Raw genomic sequence first — 13349 nt, forward strand, 5'->3', positions numbered from 1 at the left:
AGGGATCGGCATAGACAGAGAGAGTAGAGAGAGAGAGAGAGAGAGAGAGAGAGAGAGGCAAAGAATGATTCAATGTAAAGTACGTCATTTGAACCAGAGTGGAGCAGACTCCCTCAGTGGCTTCTTTCTGATATGTGATACATGGTGAGCCAGCGGATGCACTCTGACACACTGCATGGCTGACTCCAAAGTGAGGACTTAATCTGGCTGCATAAATCACTGTGACTTTGAGAGTGTAACCAATAAAGACGACAAGATCACATTCCTCCACATTCTCTCTCTACCTGTCTGTCTCCCTCTTTAACACACACGCAGAATTCATACAAACCGCTCACATAAAGCAGAAGGGTATTACCATGCAGCACACGATGCAGCGAGGGCCAAGAGACAAGCAGACTCCCCCTTTCCCTCTGCATGCTGATCATTAGAGAGAGAAGGGGGAGAGAGAGACAGAAAGAGACGGGGTGAGGCAGCAGTGCCATCTCCCTAGCAGCTCAATCACATTTACAGCCAGAACAGAGCAAGATGAAAACATCTATGGGTCACTGCTGTTAATACTGTATCACTTAAATAATGACAATTCTGTTACAGGATGGCACAGGTTTACAGCTCAGACAGCTAAAGATGGTAGATGACAGCATAAAGTCTACTTTCCCTTCCTTTGTGTCCCCTGGTTTTTACCTGTTACTTTCTGTTCTCCTTTTGATATACATCACTCATCTCTCTCATTCCATCTTTAGCAGCCACAAAGAGATTAAAGAGGGATTACGTCCGGCATGTCTGTGTAATGCGCCTGCTGGGCGTAGTACTTTTTTCCTTTCTCATGCAGTCCTAAGTCAATATTATGCTCATGTATATGCACACACAGACAGGTTAGCATCGTACAAGTAATAAAGCCATGAGGGATATTAATGATCTCCACTTACAACTAAGATGTGACATAATGAAACCACAGAACTGTTAGAGTGCCTTCTACCTCTTTGAAACAATAACACCCGTTGTGAGAAAACAAAGACAGCAAGTGTTTCCGCTGGATCCATAATCAGGTTTGTTTAAGTTTACAAAGTCCAAGGTATGGCGTGTGACAGAGGCAGAATGAGAAAAGAGAGGTACTGTTTTTAGGGGTGATAACCTTTTGTTTTGATTCAAAGTACTTGAGACTAGCAGGGAAATGAACTGTTGATTAGAAATATGGTGGAGGGTGAAGACACAATGACTGAAATCCCACCAAGTGCCCATGCCGATGCTATGTATTCAAACACAGACATGTAACGTGTGTGTGTTTGTGTATACAGGCAACAAAGTAACCCCATCACACCAATTAAATGGACTTGTAACTAACCAGGAACCAATACACATTGCCTTCACTGTTTACTATACTTAATGAAACCACATAGTATATAGTGCCCTACATCTATCCATCTTTATCTTGGCTATTCCATTTTTATGCAACTATAGACAAACAAAACCTGATGAATACTATCAAAGGGCTGTGACTATGTTTGTTAATGAGTATATGAGCTCTGTGTGTAGTGTTTTTGGACACCAACAGTTACACCATTGCAGACTAAAGGCAGTGCAAATCTAAATACATTATAGGTATTTTTATTTCTAGCTTGGTCTGTAATAAACACCTCTGTGCAAGCTAAGAGCATTACTCAAGTCACATGCTACCATACAATGAGTAACTAATTTATTTACCTGGCATTTCATGTACACAACTTTTAACGTATTACTAGACAAGTCTGAAAATAATACAGTTATTAGACTTTTTCCTTTATGACAATAGCACTAACAAGGCATATATCATCCCACAGGTGGGCTAGTGCATTTTAATATACCAGTACAGTCTGTAAACTACAATATATCCTAAATACACAGAATAGAGACCAGTCAGTGCACACACAGGAAATCATGACACAGTTTCAGTGGCAGACAAGAACCTCAGTGCAGTAACCGACATACGGTAGCTGTAGACCCCAATTTTGGTCTGGTAGGCCTAAAAACATATCATAGCCAAGGGGTAATCCACATTGCTAACACTCCTATATAAAGAATCCTACAGTTAGGTAAAATGTTGTCTTGCTGTGAAACACTTGCAGAACATGCTGGGATCAAACCATCCATTCAGAGGGTGACCCATCTATCCAATGAATTACACTACCACCCAAGTGGGGCCACAAACACAGAGCCTACAACACTGAGACCTGTGCAAGTGTGATTTTGCTAATACTCCTGGAGCCTTGCTATTGCTTTGTGCTGCAATTTCAGTATAACCTAATTTGAACATTTTAAAACAATTCTGTGACAACTGGGAAGCCAGCTGTTTAAACTACCAGTTCATAAACAGTATTATCTGTAATGAACCCAGTTTGATTGGCATACTATTTGCATTTGCTATTGTCAGTTCGAATTAAAGTAGATAAAACATGCACTGTCTACTTGATCTGTATAAATTTTACTCATTTGACCATCCTATTCCAAGTCTGATATAAAATATCAGCTTGGCGTAAGACCTCACACTTATCCTGCTCTTGGTAAACTGTGTTCAGGTAGAGGCTAAATTGGCCTGGGGTCTGCTCTGTCAATCAGCTGTCCAACGTCTACATGGATTAAACAGACCATTTCCTCCTGCCAGCATAATGTAGTGGGTTAGACTGGTAGTTTATGTGTTACAGGTGTTTGACAGTGCATATGTGCCTGTAAAATAGTGAATGTCATCCTGGGCATGCAATGCGGTAAAAATAAATAAATAAATAATTCAAAGCAGGTGCTTATCGTCTTGTTGGTGTGTGTTTTTGTTAATGCTCGTCACCCTCACTCACGCACAATGCGCTCTCTCTCTCCCTCTCTGGTTTATCGCCCATTTGAGGCCAACGAGTTGTGCAATGATTGTGTGTGCCCACCACCACCTCGCGTCCTCATCTCATGCTGCAAGACACGCTCTCGAGCATCATCTCTCTCTCTCTCTCTCTCTCTCTCCCTCTCCCTCTCCCTCTCCCTCCCTCTCCCCAGCCTATACAGTCGGAGGAGTTGCTAACCACCACCTCGCGTCCTCATCTCATGCTGCAAGACACGCTCTCGAGCATCATCTCTCTCTCTCTCTCTCTCTCTCTCTCCCTCTCCCTCCCTCTCCCCAGCCTATACAGTCGGAGTAGTTGCTATATTGTCTAAAAGAACACACTCCCTGATGTGGAAACCACATCAACACATCAGTGCCACACTTTGCCATTGGTCGTGGAAGGCAGACAAGACTGTAGTATATAAAATGTTTCCCTCCGTTCCTGGCACTGCAGTAGCTCACGACGGAAGGTGGAAATGCTTCAAGGATATCTAAAGTAGGTCTATAAGCAGAAAATTGCTCTCATCCAGAATAATTCTTCTGCCATTAGGGCAATATGACGCCGTCCTAAACCACCTGTTTTTCGCGCATCCTATGTGCGCACAGACATTATATCTGTGAAATTCTAAGGAAACTATTCACTCTGTAAGTGCGGTCGCTTTACTTGATACTGCCTTCATTGATCAATTCATATGACTATAATGATAACCTGGATAAATGACTATAGAGAAATTCTTAAGTAGGCCTGTTTGAGTTTTCATATGTAACTCAATAATCCTCCAAATGTAAACTTCATTTGAAACGATATCTATAATGACGCATTAGACAGCCCTCTTATTTTACCCGTAATATAAAGTAGTGGATGTGCCAAAAATTCATTTCAGGTATGCCATCTACACAGTGAGTTCCACGGTCCACATTCATAGAAGAGCCCACTAAATACCACAGGGCGTCAAAGACAGCAATGCTCAGATTTAAACAGTGCAGCGCATATCAAGGTTGAACCCTCCAATCTGTTTTCTGAGACGCACAGAGCCTTATTGTGGCCGTGATTTAGAAGAGAAAAAGCGCAGTGAACTCACCGATGTGGATGATTGAATCCGAGAGCGACGACTTCCACTCTTGGCTCCAAAAAACGGCAACGACCAACATAGCCGAGATAACTTTCATGTTGTCCAGAGATATTTCCCCCCCAAAACAGAGAAAACCACAGCTTTGAGTGAGAGTGAACAGTGAAAATCCCGAGAACCGAAGCTTCTTTTTAGTCCATCTGTGGGGCGGTCAAGGAAATTCCCTGTAATATGTGCATTAATATGTTCTTCTCTTTACATTGGAGGGTGATTCCGGGTTGTTTTGGAAGATCGGTACAGATTCCCAGATAGTAACAGACTGGCACCCTGTTGAAATATCTTCTAACATTAAATCATATTTTAGGCGAGCGGAAAGACACCGAGCCGCAGAGCAAACAAACCGCATCCAAACAACGACGCGTTAAGACGAATTGAGGGTCTGGAGGATGTGGCCGCTCATTTAAATGAATAAATCTGTAGCCATTCAGTAACGTGAGAGAAAACCTAGTTGTCTTGAAAAGCAGGTCCTGATATAATGACCAGAGATTCCCAGTCTTTCAGACCTGGCGACGCAGTTTCCCCTGCACCAATCCCCAAACCGCCACCAGCAGCAGCAGCAGCCTCAGCGGACCAAGCCAACGGCCAAAACTCCCATTTTCCCCCGGAGCTTTGTTTCCTTCACTTAGCCCCTCTTCCAGTATCACTAATGCCAAATCACAGGGACGAGCCCAGCGACTTTTGTTAGAGGGGAAAGAAATATCAAATGATGAAAAACCTTGTCACATGGCATTACCACAGACAGGTAAGATGCCTTATTCCGAAATTGTCTTTAGTTTCCTTTAGAGACGAGACACCAGGAGTGAGGGGGGCTCATACACGTATAATGAAACAGAGCGCCAAACGCAGTCTTCTTTTCTGCGTCAGAAAATGGACAATGTAGGTTTGGCTATGTGGAGAAAATTTAACCAGGGATGCGCACAACGACACTCCGCGGTCCGCACTCCGTATGCAAGTACTCCTGTCAGCCACAGCAAGCACCGTGGCTGTGAAGAGGAGGTATGTGGCGTCCGTGTGGGAGAGAGAGAAAGGAGGAGGGAGGGAGGGTGAGGGAGAGAGATGGAGAAGAGACTCAGAGAGAGAGAAAAGGAGAGAATAACTATGGAAAGCAGCGGTTGCCAGTCGGGGCGCGATTCTGTTGGAATTACCTTAGAGGAAGAAAAGCGCGAGGTGCCCGGGGCGGGCGGAGGATGCAGAGTGGTGTCTAACAGAAAGTCAGGGAAGAAAGGTGTAACCTGCCAACCTCAGCGCTGTCAGGGGCGTTTCAGGCATCCACAGTCACACTGTCTACTCCCGTTGGTCATCACTGCGCCATTAACCAAGCACTGATTTTAAACTTTTACATTATCAAATTATATTCATCGACTTTACCCAGCTGTTGTGAGGTCTTGAGAATCCTATATCATTCTCTTGTTCATTTATATTATTCAATTTACATCAAATACTTGGACAGAATGCTTTTTTTTACTTCTTCTGGTCCACAATACATCAATTCCTCTCAATATTTTCCTCAAACTATTCTTCCATGATTTTGTCTATCCACAGTATCAACACCTTCTTCTATCTTTCATTTATCTGCCCCTTCCTTGCTGGAGGATTCCTCTTAATCTGGCCCAGATCTTGGATTAAAGATTAGGCGGGCTGGGAGCTATAGGCATCCATCGGACTGACTGTTTTCATTCAGGGAACGGGAGATGAAGTTATCAGTGATACCGATATTCTGACAAGCAGCTCCCACTTTTCTTTTTTTTTGAGTCCATTGATTATTAAATGTTTATATAACCACTCATGTTGAGGGGAACAGCTCTTGTTCAGTCAGTGAGCTGCATCTGAAAATACAGATAAGAAAACGCAAAGGTAATTGTAACATTGTAACAAAAATAATGCAAAATACTTCAACAGATGTCCAATGTTTATGCTTTTATCAAATTAAAAATACTTAGAAACATGACATACAACACATACATGGCCCCTGAATCCATGACACTCTGACAGTCATACCCAAACTCTTGCATTGATGGTGGCTAAAAAGAACTCAGACCCCTTCAGTTTTTGGACATTTTAAATTCATATAATTGTCATTTTGCCCATATACTATACCCAATAATCCCTAATGACATTTTTGTAAATTCATTAACAATCCAAAACTTTATAGATGGTTTCCTGAACTTCACAGCTTGTTTTTGTCCTGAGAACAGAAATTGCAACAGGTTTCCACTTCTAATTTTTTAGACCTTTTTACTGTGTACATTGGGCAAAACAGGCAATTCTTTCAACTTAAACATATAATTAAAAAAATGCAAAAACAAGACATCTGAATACTTTCTGCCACTGTAGGTCATTGTGTAATCTCAAATTCCCACTGTGTAAGAAATATAACTTGATAAAACCATTCATAGGTCAATATAATTTGATATTAATAATTCAAAAAACAACAGAGAGGGCTTAATCTCAATGTAAATTTAATAGAGTTAGGTGTTAAAGTTCTAAAAACGGATCTGTCTGTTCATTGTTAAGCTAAGCCTCCAGTAAAGTAAACCTTGGACTTGATATTTAAATGTCTAACATGCTGGACTGCTGCAAAACAAAGAGACAGAGAAAGAGCAACCTCGAACAGCACTCAGACATCTGCATCCCTGTCCGACACAGTTATTTCTGAAAATCACTTATTTTAAAAAGGAAAATGATTGGCAGTAGACAGGCAGACCATATCTGTCTTGTGCACTGGCAGACTGATCCTTCACGGTAATCCTTCTCTCATGTTGGCCTTTAAATGTGGGTGAATGATGACAATCAGGCAGAGAGCCGTTCAGCCTTTACCGTATGTGAGCCGTTATTGAAGCACCATGCACAGCAGAGTGACAAAGGAACTGCAGTAAACCCAACACTTAGCCCAACCTCCACTTAAATTAGTTAGTGGGAGGTAATTTAAGTGGACAAAACCACCAGGATCAACCCGTCACAGGTGAGTAACACAGCTGAGATAATATACATTGCAAATGTATTAGCAGTGCTTGGCATAAAATCAAATAACAGACAGCTGGCATGCCTGCTTGAGGTACTAGACCAACTGCTAACTTCTGTTTCAGGCTTGTGTAGGACCAACTGCTGTGGTGCCAACAACTGCAGGCTGATAAATTCTCCCATGTTGCACAAATACAAACATTAATATATACATAGCATGGCCTACCACAACATAAGACAGAGGATAATCTCCATCACCACCTCCTCGCACACCAGAGGTGTGCTAGGAGCTGATAACAGGGTGTAGATAATGTTGAGCGGGTGTGTATGTTGTGACCTGGCAATAAATACATGTGCCCATATAGTGTCTGGCAGTGGTAAACACACTTATACTGTACATACACAATGCATTAATTACTGCTGTCAGTTTACAACCTCTGATCTCCAAAATGCCATTTTAGAACATTGTAGATTTCAAGATTTAAATGATCATTTAAGGGATTTTACTGTCAATAGAAAAAAAAACTAGAGGTTTTCACATTACAGCAGTGTATTGTCTACGGTTTAAGATCATTTACCTCCGTTTACCTCCTTACGCTTGACATTTTACTATCAGAAAAGGATCAAATATCATCTTGTTTCTGTGAAAATGCTATAGTACTCATCCTTAGAAACTCAGTGTCTTGTAGCCAAAACCATTTCAGTAATATAGATTTTACACTGTTAATGCCTTTGTGAAGGCCTCAGTCCTAGTCTTCACCATGTGAGGGCCTAAACCACCACCAGCAATGGACCTCAGTGGGTAATTTCATTATGTGTGTAGGTTAAGTTGTAGATAAATACTTTTTGATATTATAAATACATAATTGATCGATGAGCATGCATGTTTGATTAATTCTGTATTGTTAATATGTGTACATTTTCTTTTGCGTTACCGTGTTTCCTGGTCCATGGAGGGGGGGGGTTCAGCCAAAAAATTGAACTGAGGAAGGAGCAGGTTTAAAAACCTCCCACTAGGCCTGGACTGCACCAAGTGCCCAATATAAGAAAGGGGGGTGTTTGGGAAAAATTTGTTGTTTATTTGTTGGTAGTTTATGTTAGAACTTTATTTGTCAAGTCATGTTAATTTCTTCACATTTAAAGGAAATATTTAGTTGCTAGCAGACTGCCTGTTTAGTGTTTATTAGTTGGTTACTTTGGTAGTGTCTTTGGTCCACCCCTTGTGTGTGTTATTGGTTTGGCCAGCCAGTATATATGTTTCCCTGATGTGTCACTTGTTAGGTTAGTTGGTTTTTGTTGAGGTATCAGACACTTTAGTTTGCTGTATTTTGAGTTTCTGTATCTTTTGTTGACCTCTATTAGGGCCTAATTTATCTGATGTTAATGTTTGTATTTTTTTCCCCCCCTTACTTTTGGGTTAATAAAAAGCCCATTGTTTTGAACTTTGAAAGCTGTGTCTTTTGCCTTACTGCTTGGTCCCTGACAGCCTTACAGCAATGTTTTACGTTAGCAGAGCTTTTCAACTGTGTACTATACTCTCTTCACTGATGATCCACTGTCACCACCAGCAGGAGTAAGACGTTTTTCAAAATTTCACTGTTTACAACTAAACAAAATTAAAAAGGCAATATTTTCTTTGTTAAAAGTAGGGGTAGGGACACAGAATGGAAACTCATTCAAGTCTATATACACCCAGCACATATACCCACACACAGAAAGAAAGAAGAAAGTGCTTCACAGGTCCCTGTGTTCTTCATGCAACATAATTACTTTGCATCAGTGTGACATCCATGCTCAATAAAACGTAATCAAGTAAAAGATACACTTTTGCAACATGACAAAGATAAATAAAGATGAAAACATATAAGTTATCTTAATGCTCAAAAACGCCAGACTATACCTTAAGTGTTTCAGCACTAATGTACACTGAGGGAATTCATTTACAGCTTTTCTATTTAAATGTAAACCTTTCTTGAACATCAGCACGGCTGCTTGTGATCACTGATGCATATATAGTACCTCAGTGTTACAGTATGTGTATTATGATGCACAACCATTACTCTACAAGAACAAATTAATAATTAAAAAAAATAATGTGCCTGTGTCTACCAATCAATATTGTCTCAAGTCGATGACCCATGAGAAAGGAGAAACTGCTGATGGTAAATTTCACTATAGTTTGTGGACAGCACTGGATCTTTCTGTTTGTAGCAGTTGCTTTTATAATGAAATAATTCTCTTGTCAAACATGTTGCACAAAGCACTTTTCCAATTTAGGCATTTCTCTTTTAATAAAATCACAGGAAGGTGCCTAGAGCCCATTTTCCAAACATAAAAATACTGTACCATTTAAAAAATATTGAAAGAGATGACATTTGTCACCAGATTACTGTAATAGTATGTCAGTTATATTAAGCTAGGAAGCTTTTTAGGATGCTGGGAATATGTAAGTACAGCATAACTAAACAGTCAACTAATACATTGCTCATTTAAGCACTATAATAACTTAAGACCTCAACAGCTTGTGAAATGTCACATCACATGAAACGGATCCCCAAAACTTTAGAGGAGCTTCAAAGGTATTCTTAGATTATACTCTTACTTTTCGTCCATTTTTACTTTTCTCTATTTAATAAAACATCTCTAAACATCTCTTTCAGCTTTGCCACTGAAGCCATTAAGTGACAGGGAAGTAAAAGCCAACATTACTGTCGGAAGCGCAACCTGCTATCATGAGCTTACATCCTCTGTGTGCATTTGTTTGTGCCTACACATGTGTTAGCTTGTACGTGCTGCTAAACAAAAGCCCAGACAGCAATTATTAAGTACAGTACCACCAGACACTCAAATGGCCACTAACAACCCACACAGATGATTTATTCTCACACAGAAAACCAACAGAACACAAGCTATTATTTGTGCGTTCGTAAACAAAACTAAAGCAGCAAATTTTTTCGACATCTCAAACAGTCATTAAAAACACACTGGGTTTGCTTTGTTGTTGTTGAAAAAAAAAAGTTTACTTTTGAGTGGTGATGCAAATAATATTTACTGTAAGCCAAGTAGCTGTTTGATGCTTGCAAACTCGTTACAAAGTTCTTAATGCAAGCTTTGATGAAAAAACATTTGGTAATTGCACAGAACAGTTTCACCAAAGCGAGCAATGCAATCTATCACCACCCCTGCTGGGAATGCATGAATAACCACTGCTCTGCTAATAATTAGATGTGCCTATTTATTTGTGTTTTCTGTTTATGTAGCAATATTTTAAAGGTGCTTCACCTGTCCACCTACCCGTGGCGTTTGCCCACTAATGCGGCAGCCTAATGTGGCAGAGAGGGATGTATTTGGGGCATCACAGTGCCCAATTGAATCCGAAGCACACCCAAGCAACAGAGAACAAATCTACCACTGAGAATCTTATTCCCAATCACCGTAAATCTAACTGGTATTAAGATCGCACACCCACACCACACACTACAACATACAATATTATGCACCCTTCCTACAAACACACAAACACAATCCAGATCTAAAGTGAATAAAGAGTTTTTCTTATCTAAGATTGGTAAGACTAGTGGTGAGGGCAGACAAGTGGGGACAGGCAAGGAAAGAGAATCAAGATTAAGGTGAAGAGACCAGAAAAGCACAAAAATAGTTTTTGGTCTTTACCCTTCTTTTAATATGTGGGGTTTGGGGATAGTTCTCAAGGGGTGAGAAAAGGTGTGTGCTGTGTGAAGATAGATAATATGATGAAAGCTTTGCACATGTGTTTGCATTGTGTCCCAAAGACTTGCATATTAGAACAGCTAGTGAAAATCTTGGTTCTCCACCATTTCATCTATCTCTGATTAGAAATATATTCACCTCTCTGTCTGGACTTAAATGAAGTCTTCTTAAGTGAGTCATAAAATTCGATCACTTTATACCTTTCTTTTCTCTTAATGAGATAAAGATGCAGATCCTAGCTTGGGGCCTAGGTATTGAACAAGGTGCTGAGAGGAGGTTCTCAGAGGTAATTATACAGGAAATCTCCCTCCATTGTTCTCTCTCCCTTTTTCCATGTCTCCCTATATACAGTATCTCATGGTAGGACTGTCAAGCACAAATGAGGAAATAACTACTCTGCAATTTTTCTGTAATATTTGCAGTACAGGTATGTGATAACTTGTCATGGATCAAAACCACTTTACACTGGTCAAGACAGTTCTTTTATAATCCTCAGTGATTTTCACATTATGTGTTCCTGAGCTGAAAGGGGTGTTTTTACTCAGCAATGAAACTTCAAATTCAAAAAAGGAAACATTTTCAGGTCAAGGTAAGCCTTCTGTGGGGTCAAGGGTTTGAGGGAAGCATCTACTAGCCTGTCTTTGGGTGAAACTATTTATTAGAGCGGTAGTGGGTCTGACAGGAAATAACAGATGCACCGTGGAGCTGTCCTGGTGTAATGGAGCTGAAACACTCAACCCTCCTGCTTAGCATTGGAGCTGTCCAGTACGGTGGAGCTGACACTCACTCAAGCAGATTTTCATACTATTTCAAATGTATAACTTTGAAGTGTCACAGTACAAGCACAGTAGTGTCTTGTACAGTGGGGCATTACACAGGCCCTGTATATCGTTGATGCATTTTTCCCTAGGAGGGTCTGTCATATAAAGGACTGTCCAAAACCAGTTCGTGGAGTGCACAAATTGAGAAATACTCTAACTGCAAGTGTGCATCACTGCAGATTTAACCACACTTCACTGCTCCCACATAAAGGGACATGTGCCTGTACATGCACACATCAAATTGTAAGTGTACAACTTACTGTATTTTATGCAATAGGCTCACTGTTATATATTTGAAACATAGGAAAACAGAACATTATATAGCTGAACAGCTGAATGACCTATCAGTAACCATGGTGGCAACTTATCAGTTTACCATTAAATTGGTGCATTCCACTTTTAACCTATTTATTTACAACCTCTTCTAAAAAAGTGTCCTCCATCTCTGCAAGTGTGAGCTCACATGAAGTGACACTCCACTGTGAAGTGCACATGGGGAGGGACTGATTTGGGAAAAAGCCTCTAGACATGATGATGACTTGCACTAACCCCTGGAAATTATGGCTATGTTTTTTCTACAGTCTAACAGCTAAAAAAACAGCTCTTCAAACAAAACCTTAACTAAAACATCCAGTGTGCTCGTCCCAAATTGTGGCATGCTTTGTTATCAGTCTAAGATACAGGAATGACATACACAACATAGATACTCTGACCCTCAGTGTGCCATCATCTATGTCATAGGCCTACTATTAGACTCATGCAGCTAACAGCATGGGACATATCCAACATTAAACCTGAGAAGTGTTCACTGTGCAGTGTTGAAAAGTGGAACTTGATTAACAGACAGCCCACAGTGCTGAAACATTTCAATGCAGATGCTGTAGGTGCAGGGCTGCTGCATGTATCCATTTAATTAGACTTACAACACTATAAATGATATATTTCACAAATGATACCCAGTGGGAATAAAAACATATACTGAACAGCATCAATGGGTTTACTACCAGACAAGGTTTGTCTTCATGCTCCCTATCAAATAAAATGTTCATCGGGTATCAAAAGCTGTGCTTTCTCAGTGAAGATATGAAAATATGAAAATATGCTAATATATACATGTAAAATGATATTTGGTGGATGGTTTCGTGCTAAACTGTTTACAAATCCATAAGTGTCACTTTTTTTTTTTACATGAATGACCTCAGTGGGAGTTGAACCACTAAAATCAGAAATGTTTCTCTGTAATCTTCATGACGTCATCTATGTTAAGTAAATATAAACAAGACAAACTAGCAAGATTATCATCATATGTGAGCACTTGCTGTTTTTTTTTTTTTGTTTGTTTGTTTTACTATGGCCACTGAAAATTGTTTCTAATTGGCTGGGAGGTGTGGATAAACTTTGAGTCAACAAACAGTAAAATAGTACCTATGTGTTTGCAGTTGTTAATTAAAAGCTTGGAACAAGACTTATAAAAATTTAAATTATAAAAACATCTCAATGAGAACTATGGAAATTTAATTTAAATGATTCCAACCAATTGCACCAACTGCAACTAACCCCTTTCACGTCCAGTAACATGGTGAAGCTGCAGCCTGATTGATTTGATTTGATTTATTTATTCAAGCATGTCAAACAGTTGATATGTCAACACATGTAATTTCACACATATCCAACAATAATAATCCAATATCAATTTACTTATACCTAGTACATGCTTGAACGGAGTAGGAAGAAGTTAGACTTATCTAGTCCTACCCCATGACATCATTTTACAACTTTTAAATCCTAAGCAATATCTCTAGATAAATAATTATCTTCTACACCACACAAGTAATATACTACAGAATTATTACAGTGTTAACATTC

The 13349-nt window shown here is 39.9% G+C and overlaps 1 protein-coding gene across 6 annotated transcripts in view; it reads right to left on the reverse strand.

Moving 5' to 3' along the window:
- The window catches only part of grid2 (glutamate receptor, ionotropic, delta 2), a 437846-nt gene extending 432859 nt beyond the window's left edge, over nt 1–4987 (reverse strand). For 4 of the 6 annotated variants that reach the window (XR_002275145.1, XR_002275146.1, XM_020602380.1 and 1 more), the window contains exon 1: nt 3925–4987. Coding sequence is in view for 4 of the 6 variants with exons in the window: in XM_020602380.1 (XP_020458036.1) it covers nt 3925–4012 (88 nt within the window). In the remaining 2 variants the exon portion in view is untranslated. The remainder of the gene's footprint in view (nt 1–3924) is intronic. The other 2 variants (XM_020602378.1, XM_020602379.1) reach the window with 1 other exon arrangement.
- Nucleotides 4988–13349: the final 8362 nt, after the last annotated feature.

The sequence above is a fragment of the Monopterus albus genome, unplaced genomic scaffold, assembly GCF_001952655.1.
Source record: "Monopterus albus unplaced genomic scaffold, M_albus_1.0 scaffold56.1, whole genome shotgun sequence".
Classification (NCBI taxonomy): Eukaryota; Metazoa; Chordata; class Actinopteri; order Synbranchiformes; family Synbranchidae; genus Monopterus; species Monopterus albus.